Below are 14,954 nucleotides of genomic sequence, written 5' to 3'. Positions count from 1 at the left end.
GGCCGCGCGCGGGCTGGACGACCAGGGACCGCAGACATGGGATTAGATTTCCAGGCTTTTCTGGCTACCGCCCTGTGCTCGTGCTAGCGGCGCAGATTTAGTGGCAGCAGCAACTGAACTGCACTGAACCGCACTGGGGCATTACGGGCACACCCCCCCCCCCCCCCTGAGGCCGCCTGAACAGAGCAAGAGTCTCTCTCTACGCAGACGGGAGGCAAAAAAAGAAGAGACAAAGGCGACGAGGGAAAACAGGCGCCAGGTGTCTCGTTATTTTTTTTTTTTCTTAGCCCTGCGCTCGTGCCGCCAGCGGTGGAAACTGAGTTGCTGCTAGCAGCCTGCTTTGTCGCAGTACCTGTGCTGTACCTGGCCTGGTACCTGGGGATACCGCTGTGCCGGGCCCTGACAGCAGTGACGTTTGCGCGCATCACTGGTAGCCTGCGGTACCGGTTTGTAGCGGTGCCCTCGCTGGCTGGCCCTGCTGGAATACATGGCCTTGCCGGCACTGACGTCTTTGGCCTAATATAACATCCTCACATGGGCATTTCTTCGCCTTGCTTGAGACTTGATCTGCTCTCTCTCTTCTCTTCTCATTTCTTCTCACTTCTTTGCGCTTCAGCATCCGAATCTGCAATTCTTGAAGTACCAGCACACCCCGCATTCTGGGTGCAAATCAAGTCGCAGCGTATAAACAAGGTAAAATCCGACGCCTCCTCCTCCTCATCTCCTCCAGCGCCGACTCCCGCTTTTAATTCCCACAACGCTCACGCGCCGGGCCAGCCTCTCACCATCCGCCGTCACCCAACTCAGAACTCATTCGTTGCGTGATGCAATCGATGCGCTGCCACGACAAAGCGAATTGGTCTTAAAATTCCCTCAAAGTCGTTACGAGTAGAGCTTTTTTGGTTCCTTGACACCTCGCCAAACGTCAAACTCCGCCAGGCTTTATTAAACCTTTTCTCGCTTCTACTTTACTTTGATCTCATTTTTCTCCTCCCACGCCTCCTCATCTGCTACTTTGCCAGGGTCTCGTCCGGACTTGTGCCTCTTTCGGCTCGCTGCGTTTTTACCACCCGCCTCACTCCACTATATTACCGGGAAATCTACCTTGGAACCTGGCGACTCGTGCCATTATATTACGACGCTGCCTAGACAACCCATCCACCGCGCGAGTCTTCAATTCCTGCAAATAAAGGAGGAGAGGAGCCGAGTTACCATCGCGCAGGCTGAGAAGAGAGAAAAAAAAAACATCCCATTTTCTCTCTCTCTGGTTATCGATATTCCCCCCTCTTTTGTGTGGAAATACTTACATCACAATCAAGCTCGGCTTGGAGCTTTTTTTCCACTTCCCCCCTGCTTACACTTTATAACTTATACTGGGCCAAGCCACTGTTCAGCAACCCGCTTTGGTGGCTGTTTGTGTCTCGATTCTTCAGTTACAGCAGGCCACAGCAGCGCCATCTCCACTGAAGGCGCCCCCCGAAAAAAAAAAAAAAAAAGCGTTTGAAAGTCACTGCGGCCCCAAAGAAATGTTTTCACAGCCGGTATCACCAACGCCGCCTGGCTTAGCGACGTCGACGGTTTCGCCCTCGCCTTCTAGAACCAGCCGTCTGCGCGGCCTGAGCATCCTGCGCAACTACACACACAACCACCTCTTGTCGCGTGACAACAGCCACCACGCCGTAAATAACAGCAGCAGCAGCGGTGGGAGCTCGCCCGCGACAAGTCAGTCTGGCAACGGCCTGACACGCTCTGTGAGCTACTCTCCAGGCGCCACGACCACGACAACCACAACCACGACCACGACCACTACAAACGCCGGTCCCAACCGCTTAACTCTGGTGGCTACATCCCCAGACTCTGCCAGGGCATCGCAGACAAGAGGAGCAAACTCCTCTTCGGCTCCCTCCAGCCCCTCTGCCGCTCAGGGGAACACCTCTTCATCCTCCTCCTCCGCCTCCTCATCTCCCGCAGAGACGCCCTCGACTTCGGCCGACGAGCACGCAGCCATGGCGAAATCCAGCGAGGCTGGCTCCGGTTCTGCTGACACCCAGCCTTCTATTCGCTTCTCCGCATACTACGACCCTCGCTCTACCAGACCGTCGCTGTCATTCCCGCCCATCTCCAGAACCCTCTCAAACGGCACCGAAATCATCCGCGTTGGACGGTACTCTGAACGTGATAACCATGCCTTGGCCAGCGTGTCCGGCCACCAAGCCTCTGCGGCGCCGGTAGGCTTCAAGAGCAAGGTGGTCAGTCGACGACACTGCGAGTTCTGGTACGAGAATGGGAAGTGGTACATCAAGGACGTCAAGAGTTCTTCTGGCACCTTTCTCAACCATATCAGACTTAGCCCGCCCTCTCAGGAGAGCAAGGCATTCCCCGTTAATGACGGAGATATCGTCCAGCTAGGCATTGACTTTAAGGGTGGCGAAGAGATGATCTTCCGCTGTGTCAAGATGAGGCTGGAGCTGAATCGGGGATGGCAGAACAAGCCGAATACGTTCAAGTAAGTGTAGCTCTTTCTTTACTTTCTACGATACTATTCATTGCGTTTGTATGATTGTTGTTCTTGGCTAACAATTCTACCTTTAGCATGGCCGCCCACAAGAGGCTACGCACCATGGCATCAAGTGGAGGAGCTTCCGCGTCAGGCTCAAGCTCCTCTCAGGACTGCTCCATATGCCTGAATTCGATTGCGGTAAGCAAAGGCTCATTTGATTTTCTCAATATCGTTTACTGATAAATTATCCAACAGCCCTGCCAATCTCTATTTGTCGCTCCCTGCTCTCACACCTGGCACTTCAAGTGCGTACGTGCCTTACTCACCTCACCGCAATATCCCATCTTCATCTGTCCCAACTGCCGCGCGGGCGCCGACCTGGAGGCCGATGTCGAGGAGCCTACAGAAGATTGGCAGAACATGGAAGACTTTGAGGATCCCGAGCAGCCGGTGCCCGCTACGGTCATTCATGCACCTGTTCCTGAAACTGAAGAAGAAGAAGAAGCCGAATCCGCTTTCCCCTCACGACCAGACGAGCCGGTAGAGGCGACGGTGCAAGAGACAGATGCCATGGACGTGACTGTCAACATTACTTCGGCCCCCAGTCCCACTGGCAGCCCGACGGCGCTTCATGCCACCTCCGAGCCGTTACCCATTAGGGGCGCTGGACGTGCTAGTCATTTGCGAGATAGCGGAACCCCGTCGCCACCAGGCGGCGGGGCTGAGGGAATCATCACACCGAGAAACAACGCTGGGCCATGGGTTTTTGACGGCAGAGCTGGCCGACAGCCGGCCGGCGCCACGGCCGAGATGACCAGCCTCGACTCGGCAGCAGAGGCTGACATCACCACACATGAGTCTAGCGACGATGCTGCCAGCCGATAGCAAAGGCCCCATTTACAAAAATAAATTAAAAAAAAAAAAAAAAAGAAAGAAACACAATACATAATAAAAGTACCTTGCCGAGCATCAATCTACTTTTTCACTGTGTATGGGGCCAAGAGGCGCTTCAAACTTCGGGGGCTAATAACTGGGTTTTTTTTTTTTTTCGATTTATGTCTACAATGTTAATTCTCTACTGTTGTTGGGATGAGAGGGGGCAGCTCAACGCCCATATTGCGTCATAACGGGAACTTGGAACTCTGTGTGTATTGGTTTGGCTCTCCTTGTTCCTTCTGGTCTTTAATTTTTCCAATCTTTTCTTCTTCTTTTGTGTGCGTTCTTCATTGTATGGAGTGTGGCGTGTGTTCTCCATAAACCGCGGCGGCATATATGCTTTACTTGTTCTCTTTTTTTTTATTTTTACTTTTCTTTGGCGTATGGCGTCATGAATAAAGCATGGCTTGCTTTCACTCTCAAAGCCGCGAAGCAAATATTTTTTTTTCGGGGTGAAAGAAGCGAAATGGGAAAGGGAAAGGGAAATAAGGAAAGGGAGGAGGATGGAGAGGAAAGCGTCCTTTTTTTTAAGCATTGGGCAAACTTAGCGCGGGTTTATGGCTAGAAGCTACAATTTTGATTTCTTTTATCATTTCCTCTCGAAATGTCGTTGCTAAATTTTCATTTGCCTTCCTGGGCCGTTGTGGTTGTTTCTGGATGACTGTGGCTGGTCTAGATCGCTGTGCCCTTTCTGTCCTGCTTCGCACGGTATCTACTATGGAGTACATACTACAACTTGGATTTATGTCATCAGTGCATGACGGCGGAATTGTCCTTCACGGTGCACAGGAAGGGGCGTCATAAGCTAAATGGGCTTAGGATTAGACAAAAGGTGACAAAAGGGGGGTATTTGATCGGCTTTGTTCTTGGAAAAGGGAAAAAAAGAAAAAGGTATTCATGGCATTGTCTCGGCCTTTTTCTTTACTCACAGCTCTTGTGATTAGACTAACCGGTTTTTTTCGCGGTGGGATGATGTCAGTCTGGTCAATTCGATTGGCGCTGGTTTTGGCTGGAACTCTGATTGGGGCGTGCGAGAAAACTTGTACCTTGCACGTACCTCTGAAGGAATCCAAGGGAGCTCTCTTTATGTTCCTTGTTACGGTTACTTGGCGTGCTTGTTAGAGCTATGGATCCGAAATGAATTGCCTGGGGCGTTGAGATTAAGAGCGACAGTCTGAATTAGCACTTGGCTCTGGCTTAAATTTGGAGGATTTTATGGCCCATTGAGGCTTTACGAATGATGTAGCATGATTCACGAGTAATGATATTAATAATTATAATTTATACATTTTACGAAACAAGCAAATGCAGCGCAAACTAGCAACACTCTACTACTCCGTGACAGCATTCAGTTGCCTGTCCGGACTCTCTCAGCATTCGCCGCCGTCCCTCCCGGTCGGAGCTCCGGCGCCGCGATGATCCGACCTATCGCCGAGAGAAAAGTGACGGCACCACAATTTTCCTGTACCCGCCGTCACCACCAATTCCGGTGACTGCAACTTGCTCGGCTTTGCGTCGCCTTTTCTCCCCCCACGCCCTTTTCAAACGGATCTCTATCGTCTCCTTTCAATAGGCGAAGAAGGGCATTTTACACAATGTTGCGACAATTTGCTGCTCGGTTGCAGCCTCGGGCCGCAAAGGTCCAGCCTTCAAGGCTGCTGAGTACGCATAGCAAGTTTGGTGCTCTGAAGACACAGGTGCCGAGACGGTCGTTGGCGACGGTGGCCGTGGAGGGAATACCAAAGGTGAAATTTTGATGTTAACTTTCTCTCTCTGGGTCCTTGTGATTGGAAACTAACTATGAGGATTTTTCGCTGTAGGAGCCTACAGAATTGGACGAAATCACAACACTATCGAATGGCCTGCGAGTTGCTTCGGAAGCTCTGCCGGGCTCGTTTTCCGGAGTGGGAGTGTACGTCGAAGCTGGATCGCGATTCGAAAATGATTCCCTGCGAGGCGTTTCCCACATCATGGATCGATTAGCCTTCAAATCCACCTCCAAGCACTCCGCAGACGAAATGCTGGCCCGCGTGGAAACGCTCGGCGGAAACATCCAGTGCGCATCCTCGCGAGAGAGCATGATGTACCAGGCCGCCACCTTCAACAGCGCAGTCCCGGAAACTGTTGCGCTGCTGGCCGAGACGATTCGCGACCCGCGCATCACGGAGGACGAGGTGGCCGAGCAGATTGAGACTGCGCGGTACGAAATTGCTGAGATTTGGAGCAAGCCTGAGCTGATCCTGCCGGAGCTGGTGCACACGGCTGCGTTCAAGGATAATACGCTGGGGAACCCGCTGCTATGCCCCGAAGAGAGGCTGGAGGTCATTGATAGGGACACGGTGAAGCTGTATAGAGACTTGTTTTACCGACCTGAGAGAATGGTACTGGCGTTTGCGGGAGTGGATCACGCCACGGCAGTGAAGCTGGCGGAGGAGTACTTTGGCGATATGAATGCATTGCCGAGGACGGGGTCAGAAACCAGCGTGGACTCGCTTGCTAGCGACGCATCAGCATCTTCTTCTTCCTCAGTATCTTCCTCATCATCGAACTCCTCTTCACGATTAATGTCCAAGATTCCCCTCTTCAAGAACATCTCTACATCCACGCCCCGCAACGCCTCTGTGCTCTCCTCTCCTTCAGAAATCGACATCAACCAGCCTTCTCGATATACCGGTGGATTCCTCTCTCTTCCTCCTCAGCCGCCTTCTCTCACCGGCACAAACTTTACACACATTCATCTCGCCTTTGAGGGACTGCCTGTCGCTTCAGATGATATCTATGCGCTGGCAACACTGCAGACGCTGCTCGGTGGAGGAGGATCTTTCTCTGCCGGTGGGCCGGGCAAGGGCATGTACTCTCGCCTGTACACCAACGTGCTCAATCAGCACGGCTGGGTGGAATCATGCGTCGCCTTCAACCACTCATACACGGATTCCGGTCTGTTTGGAATTTCGGCATCCTGCCTGCCGGGACACACATCGGCCATGCTGGACGTCATGTGCCAGGAGCTCCGCGCCCTGACCCTCGAGCGGGGCATCTCGAAGCTCCAAGAGGGCGAGGTGACACGTGCCAAGAACCAGCTGCGGTCATCGCTGCTGATGAACCTGGAGAGCAGGATGGTGGAGCTGGAGGATCTGGGCCGGTCGGTGCAGGTGCACAAGCGCAAGATCCCCGTGCGGGAGATGTGCCGGCGGATCGAGAACCTGACGGTGAGGGACCTGCAGCGGGTGGCGGGCATGGTGATGGGCGGCGCGGTGCAGAACGTGGGTGGGGGCAGTGGCGCGCCGACGGTGGTGGTGCAGGAGGCGCAGGCGTATGGGGTGACGACGCATGCCATGACGTGGGATCAGATTCAGGATCGGATTGATGGGTGGAAGTTGGGGAAGAGGAACTGAGATATTTTCTGTTTCTCTAGATTAGATGGATGAATGGATGGGGGGGATATGATATGGGCATCAAGATAAAAAGATATGGCATATGTGTTTTGGCATGAACATGGGCGGGCGCTGTTGGGATGATATATATAAATGTATACATACGAACAGGTACCTGGTGGAATGGTGTATTTTGTAAGAGTATTTGTATAGGGTTTAAGATATTGGGATATTATGCTCTGTTATGCTATGACGCTGTTGTGCTTTGTTGGTGCGTGCTAAGATGATGATTTAAAGGGTGAGATGGGGGGATGGATCTGGTATGAAGCATAAGACGATACCGGACTATAGCGTTATTGACTTTGTGAGCGTAATCAATCTCGATGCTAGAACTGAGGATGGTGTTTTGAGTTATTAGAAGCAAATGATGGTGGACTTTATGATGATCTCATCTATGAGAATGACCATCTACGTTCTTTTCGTTCGCAAATGCAGCCAGCGTCGAGCGTAAATGGAAAGTACTATCCAGAATACGATCTATCCGGCCAAGTCAATATGAGAAATGCAAAGCTACTGAGGCGAGGTTTAGGATGCTATGGCGAGGCATGTTATCATACGTGGAGAGAGTGACTGAATGCTCTTGTCTCTGGATGAACTGCTACATCCGGTGATATGAGATTGAAGTGACTGTGTTCAGTTGTGGGTTTGATTCAGTTTGAACACTGCTCCTATGTAGATGTTTCTTCTGTAGGAGGAATTAGTTGAGCAAAGAGTGTTGGACTGATTCCCCAAGGGCAGGCTATGCGACCAATACAGCAAGACGACATGTAAGCTACTTCAGACTAATCTCATAGATCGAGACATAGATGCTGACAAGTTGCAGACGAAATTAAGTGAAGAGGATATTTCGCAGCGCGCATTTCTCATCGACTTTAATAGAGCCTCGGATCAATATTGCGGGAACGAAGAGCGAGACTGGGACACGGGCACTTGTGACCATTGGGATCCTGTATAGCTTCTTTATTCAAAGTCATTATAATGGATTTTGCGTTGGGTATGGTATAATAATAATAGACTACGCTCATACATCGGGACAAGGCAAGATAAAGGGATGAAGATATTAGAACATTATTATTCCAGCAGCAGCGAATGCATTGGAAGGGCTATCAAAATGGCTATAAACATAATGCGCTTAATGGCAATATTAAAAATGCCATTTCTTAGTATCGCTTCTACGCAGGGCTTCTTGATAGTGATAAATATCATTTCTATAAATACAGAAGGGATAAAGGACGCGCATATATCAGCAAATGGCGTACACCAGGCAATATTTACGTATTCATTCATCCAATAATCTTATTCTCTGAGGCTCTTAGGTTGTTCACCACTGTGACAAGGCTAATTTCACAGCATTTTTAACCCCCCTCGAAGCTTCTTGATCGTTATTCAGGGCAGTGCGGCGGGCGTTGCTCATTATTCTAGGCCCTTGGGTTGATTCACCAATTAGGCGTCTCGTCTGCTGCTTATTGCATTCCATGGCATTCTTAATTCGCCCCAAAGACGTCAGTCTCTAATAGAAATGGAATAAAATACGGCGTAACTGTCAATATATATACCTCAATAGTCTTCTGGGGGTAATCCCTTTTTGCCTTTAACAGTAACCAGCCTTGGATAAAACAAAATCGCAGCACCTTTGATGTACTCAAATGCCTTACTCACCATCTTCACAATATTTTAATAATTTTGCTATAATTAAAGCTGGGTTTAGGCATACAATGTTTTGAGAAAGGGAAATGGGAAATAAGCGTCATACATACATACTAGCTCTTGATACTGATGAAAGATTGCCATATTCCTTTGCAAAATTAGACTATGCATTTTCATAAAATAAATGTGTCACCGTTATTTACTGCAATTAGTCAAACAATTGCCAAGAGTAGTAAAGATCCGCAGTTAATATACCCAAGGGAATACGGCATACGCGACGATAATAGGTACGCCTCAGAAGACCTCATTAAGATTGCTGGTATAACATGTTTAGCCTTATTATTACGCATAGTTTGAAGATGGAATAACAATACCCATCGTTTTTGCATTGAGTGACAGATATAAACATTGTTATCTACTGCGCGGTAACATGGACAGCATCATCTCTTCCAGTTGATATGGTATACGTAGTATCGGTTACGTGAGGAGTGGGGGGGAAACAGATTATCTCCTCTGCATTGCGCTATGTAGATTGATGCTGTTGAAATTCAACAACAGCTATTGATAATGCTATTGGAGATTTGAACAAAAGCCAGATAATTGCCTTATATCCGTAAATGGTACGAAATATGCTCAATGTCACGCTCAAAATGGCATTAAAATTGGTCTCTTATATGCCTCAATCATGGCCCCAATACAGCTCTCATCTCGACACACTCATTTTAACAGCGGCAAAAGCTCTCCCTTCAATAAGAACACAATCATTCTATCTCTTATAGCAAGCACGTTAGGGTAAGTCTAGACCTTCGGGCCATGGCCGGGGCCACCTCGGAATGTTGCGGATGAGCATAGAGGCCCCCTTTATGCAACGCTAGTGTATAACAAGGATGTCAGTAACTTGATGAATTTTCCGGATTATCAATCTCCATCTTGGATTTGCATGCTTGGAGTAACCATGCGCTTACAGATTACTGATCTGCGGCCTTATGGTAGGTCTTTGGCTGGGAGAATGCCAAGAATGCCCTTTCCCCAGCCTACGGAGCATTAACACGCGATATTCTCTGGTCCCCTTTCCGCTTTTACCAAAGAGGAAAAACCGTTAGAACTATAGTGGATCTTCAGCGTGGTACCCCTGGAGCGGCCAAAATGGTTCAGCGGCACATTGTGGAGAGGTCCCTGCGGCCAAGTTTCAACTCCATGGGCAGATTTTCTTGGAATAGGTAGGCACTGCTAGCATCGTATAACAGGATAGTTTTTCCGTTGCCTTGAACTAGGTATTTTGTCAGCTTTGCCCATGCTAATTGGAAGCAACGCCAAACTGAACACGCCGCATAATGCCCAGTCCTAGTCTACAGAATAGTAGGTATTCGCGATAGGCAATCCATAGGGAGGATGAATAGAAGAACTTGATTCTACTGGGAGTCGCTTGACCGTCTACACTTTCCATATGCATGGATATATATCTGCATCTGCCAATGGCCCCTCCATCCCAGAACAAGTTATTCTGCTCCGAGCAATCTCCAGGTTCCTCGTTATCTCCCCGTACCGAAGTTGGGTTAGTTAATAATAGGGAAAGATCCCAACTTCAATAGTAAGTTGGCAACGCTTCCACGTTGCCAAAGATCTCTTACATAAATACTACTACACTATACTAGCTAGGAAATTAGCCCATTGTTCCTCCGCTATTAGGAATACCTAGATTTGAGAAGAATTCGGTTATCGCTCCCAACTTGCTGACGAATTAGCGTGCGAATAAGCGCAAGGGTTCCGGCAGTTTCAATTCCGAGGAAGTGACAGCTCGTTTTTGTCTGGCCGCACAACTCCCCCTTCACTCAATAATAACCGGGCTTTGGGGTCCCCTACTACGACCTCAAAACGTGCTCGCAACTGTTCATCTATCAGGTATTATGGAGTATCTGAAATAGGCTTGCTCAGATAGACTGTCATATCTAAGCGATTACAGAGCAGAACTTCCAAGTGCAATGTATTTTACTAGATACCAGCCTCATCTCCTCAAACCCCACAACAATGCTAATGCTAATCCGGCGGCTCTCTTGCGTACTTTATATGCAGCATTGACTACCTATTTCAGGCTCCCTTAGCGGCCGTCACGGATACGACGATCATTCAGTCTACTACCGTTGGCTATCCATAGGACGGAAGAGCGTGCCGCCATTCCGCCACTGGCTATGAATTCGTCCTGATATGTGATAGACAGCAGACAACGGTGGTTTCTTCATGATCCCCCTTGCCCATGTAGAACTCCGCCCTCACATGGCAAGGCTAGCTTGATTATCGTGAGACCCGCTACGCGTCCAGCTGCCCTGCCGGTATGCTCGTAAACTACATGTACTAGGCAGTAATGCTACACTACGGAGCACCTCTGCAAGGTACGGTAGGGTCTTTCAGTAGTCTGTTTCTAAGATCGTACCATTTCCCCTGAGCGAATTCTAGTTTGCCGCGAGTTATCATGGGGGCTAGGGGCATGGCACACAGGATCAACCGCCGATTGAGTTCCCCTTACGAAATGAATACCTAGTATCTCGCCCATGGAGATACAGTAACAATGGCTGAGTATAAAGCAAGCTAGATCAAACCGTGATTTCCAGTTCATCAAACAACGAGCATTAGCTATCAAACTCTCTACGCTAGTCGGCAAGATGATGATTGTTCCAGAAGTACGTTACACTTCCATCAGCTAACTTCAAGCCTCACCTGTGTCATAGTGAACGATGCTAACAAGAAATCAGAAATCGGCTGCCATCATTCGTGATACCCTATCAAATTTTGTTGATAGAACTACAGATGGTGGCAAAATGGACAAAAACGCCTTCACTCCAACACCCATTACCGAGCTCTACGAAGCCGTCATGACAGACTTGAAATCATCAAGTCTTCGAGACCATATAGAGCTACTCAACTACAAAGACCATCTCGACATGTCATGCTACGCGGCAGTCGACTTTTGCCCAACCCATCCGCTCGAATACCAGGTCATGGTGGCGCACCTGACCATCTTCTTCTTCCACGCTGACGACTTACTCGATACCAAGCCCGATGCCTTACGGTACCTACAGCTCAATATCTGCACAGGTCAGCCACTTGGCGACCCCGTCCTCGAGTGGTACGTCCACGAGATAATGCCAAGGTTGTGGAAGACTTTCCACCCTACCGTCGCTAGCATGATCGTGACGGCCTGCTACGACTTTATCAACGGCGTTGGTATCGAGGGGTTGACCGCTGGTCAAGAAGTAAAGCCCCAAGCTCCTAAATATCCGGACTGGTTGCGCTTCAAGACAGGGCTGTCGCCTATGTACGGACTGCTGGTAGTTGTGTGTGCTACAGATCCGCAGCTTCCTACAGGAGGCATTGAGAAATACGTTCACGTCATTCCAGACGTCATTGTCTTTACAAACATTGTCAATGATGTGCTCTCATTTTACAAGGAGATGTTGGCTGAGGAGACGGGCAATTACATTGACCAGCGGGCCCAGAGGGAACAGTGCGATATCCTGACGGCTTTGCAAAAGGTAGCCAATGAGGGCATAGCAGCTGGCGAGCGAGTTCTCGCTGGGCTTGCTAATGCGCCCGAGTACCGCAACAACTTTAGTGTTTTCGCTAAAGGCATTGTGCACTTTCACACTGCGATTTCACGATATCGCTTGCAGTCGCTGTATGGGATAGCTTAGGGCAGCTGATCTTGACGTCGATCAAGTAAATGGGTTTCGGTGCATGAATTGTTTTAAAGTGGAACTTTCACGGCAAGGTTTATAAGCGATACTTGTTGTTGGCTTCTAAAATTACGAGGAGCGGGATGAGAGATGATACACGATGAAAGGGATCTTTTTTTTTTTTTTTTTTTTTTCAGACGCTCGACCAGATTAAACAGCAATAAATGAATGTGTAGAGCAACTTACGAGTGAAGTAGAATTCATGGCTTTGGCAACCAATATAGATGCTCTTCTCTAAAGCTTAAACGCTATCTACAAATTTCTTTGGGTACGCCAAGCATAGGCTAGGCATAGGTACTTCTTTGTCAAGAGTGTAAGATTGAGTGAGCGTATCGTATCTTAGTAATATATACGAGCTGAGTCTTGAAATCTATTAATAACTGATATGTGCGAATGTACTGTCTCCATCATCTTAGTAACCAAAGGTTTTCTGTGTCGTTGAAATGGAAGCTTCGGTGTTTGATAGCGCATGTGGTTGAGATCCGTAAAAGACATATCGTATCGCAAACTATAATGAGGCAGTAAATAGGTTTGTATACAAAGTAGCGGAGATACAATAGTGAAACTATACTCATTTATTACCTATAGACATCTGTTTTAAGCACTAGTTTACGACCATTCAGCTACACATGCTCACGCCTCACCAGCCAGTTCATTTGTCGTAATAAGGCGCTTCTCTTTGTATAAATTAGGGAACACCTTCGGAGCCCAAGCCTAAGGTAGCGCCCTAACCAGGACTCTCAGCCTCAGCCTTGTCTTTTCCCACTGCGGCTGAACTTTCATGACATTATTAATCTAAAATTCTGATAAGCTAGCGCATGTTCTTCCACAATAGGTATTCTGTGTCCCATGTGAGGGCTGCGGCTGAATAAACGTGCAGGGGTATCCTTACGCCAATATTGATGTTGCTATGGTTGCTGCCACATAGGTATGCTCTTGGCAGTATATGACTGGTTTTGCTCTCAAGGTTCATACACACTTCGGGTTTATCCCTGCTGTTCTCGGGTGTTGCCGCAGAACTAGGATCATAGCACCCGATATTTGATATATCACGTCGCAATAACCGAATCAGATAAGTTTTCGATCAACTGGATCCAGCCAAGAAGCCAAGATTCCCCTTCCGATGGGCTGGTTCTTTGTACGATGGAGCCTAATCCAGGATAGGTAACCTTTCCGTTTATTAGAAGAGTCGTCGGATTTCATACATTCGGTGACCATGACACCGCAGTCCGAGGCTACTTAGCTATGAAACTGTTGCCACTATTTCGCTTGTTCCTCACCAATTCTGGCGTCGATACAATATACGGAATTAGCTAACCAAATGAGAACAATAACAGAGGACTGAGTCTCAGCGATCCATCAGCTTAGTTTATAGCATCAAAATTATCTCTATAACGCTGATGCTTTTTGGTTGTCAAAGGTGCGATACATATCCCAAGAATCCTGAATATGGTCATTTTGAGGTCTATCTCAGCAAGCATCTCTGATTTGAGGGAGAATATCTAAAAGCTAGAAGATTTACGCAGAAACAATTCAGCTCAGATCCTATCCTTTGAAGAGTGGATACATGCATGTGGGATTGGGGACCACTGGGTGGCCATGTGTGTACAATATACTGGGACATATATCAACATCTTTGGCATTTGAATGTACGAATATAAAATATTCATTACGTGATATTTTATTCACTTACTTACTTTATCCCTTTTCAAAATTATGTCATTAATATAAAAAACCTCCTAGGCGAAGCATCTGGTTAGTTTTCATATGCGGTAGCCTCATTCATGCCGTTAATGCTGATGGGCGGCGATAATGTTTTGGCCGAGATTATTTCGACCAACCTTCTCATATTTCACCCCTGCTTGTAAGACCTTGTCTCAGCTCTCTTTCATTTTTGTAAGCTAATGCATAGTGCGGTAGCACAAAAAGACACAATACGGCTCGGGGCGCGGAGTAAACCTCAGCGAGATGAGAGGCTGAGATAGCCTACTTTTGGTGCCTTTTCTGGCTATGCCGCTGATTTAGAACTCAATATATATATGTACCGTGAAAAACTCCCAAATAAAGTGAGACTCAATGACACATCGTGTAAAACTAGCGCCAGACTTCCACAGCTTCCAAATTCCACGTTGCTCTGCTATCCCGCTTGAAATCGTATCTTTTATTAGCCTTTCTAAGGCTAGCTCTTCTAAATCTCGCGACGCTTAACAAGGAATCTGAATTATTCAAATTTAGCCAAATTACTAAGCGGAAGAGCCTCTGTGGCGACTGAATTACTGATTGTATTTCTGTGGTCTTCGATTCAACTGGAATTATGGCAACGGGTAAATTATATTAATTCTGCTATTGTTATTCACTAGCTAACAGTTATTTGATCAAGATACAAATATTGCATTTGCAAAGACCAGGTCTATCCCAGGCACTACGTCGATTCCCTCCAAGGCTGACAGCAAAACCTACAATCGACCAACCTACGCTTCTTTTGGAAAAGACGGCATTACAGCGACTGCAAACGCATATGGAAATTTACTTCAAATGACTCAATATTTTGGGAACGAACCATCTGGATTCTACTCTGTTGATCTGAGTGATGTTCCGGAACCATATTTCGTTACACGTCGCATGGAACAGCTGCAAAAACATATTGGCGATCCTAATAAAGGAATGCGACTGGAAGGCTTTGACATATCAAAAGCAATCGATAAA

At 47.9% G+C, this 14,954-nt stretch overlaps 3 protein-coding genes across 3 annotated transcripts; all 3 read left to right on the top strand.

The window, feature by feature from the left end:
- The first annotated feature begins 317 nt into the window (after positions 1-317).
- On the top strand, positions 318-4,693 carry TrAFT101_011536 (uncharacterized protein). The gene is made up of 3 exons (XM_024900786.2): positions 318-2,506; positions 2,593-2,698; positions 2,756-4,693. The coding sequence occupies exons 1-3, from the start codon at positions 1,527-1,529 to the stop codon at positions 3,383-3,385; spliced, it is 1,716 nt and encodes a 571-aa protein (XP_024758035.2). The 5' UTR covers positions 318-1,526; the 3' UTR covers positions 3,386-4,693.
- Positions 4,694-4,963: 270 nt separating this feature from the next.
- On the top strand, positions 4,964-7,044 carry TrAFT101_011535 (uncharacterized protein). Its single transcript, XM_024902724.2, has 2 exons — positions 4,964-5,181; positions 5,257-7,044. The coding sequence occupies exons 1-2, from the start codon at positions 5,032-5,034 to the stop codon at positions 6,829-6,831; spliced, it is 1,725 nt and encodes a 574-aa protein (XP_024758036.2). The 5' UTR covers positions 4,964-5,031; the 3' UTR covers positions 6,832-7,044.
- A 4,133-nt stretch (positions 7,045-11,177) lies between these two features.
- TrAFT101_011534 (uncharacterized protein) lies at positions 11,178-12,206 on the top strand (the record flags this gene model as incomplete). The annotated part of the gene is made up of 2 exons (XM_066129289.1): positions 11,178-11,195; positions 11,268-12,206. 2 exons carry the CDS (start codon positions 11,178-11,180, stop codon positions 12,204-12,206), a joined length of 957 nt encoding a protein of 318 aa, XP_065985421.1.
- Positions 12,207-14,954: the final 2,748 nt, after the last annotated feature.

Source organism: Trichoderma asperellum, chromosome 7 (assembly GCF_020647865.1).
Source record: "Trichoderma asperellum chromosome 7, complete sequence".
In the NCBI taxonomy this organism is placed as follows: domain Eukaryota; kingdom Fungi; phylum Ascomycota; class Sordariomycetes; order Hypocreales; family Hypocreaceae; genus Trichoderma; species Trichoderma asperellum.
The sequence above is the reverse complement of the archived record's forward strand: the minus strand, read 5'-3'. Positions and strand labels throughout refer to the sequence as shown.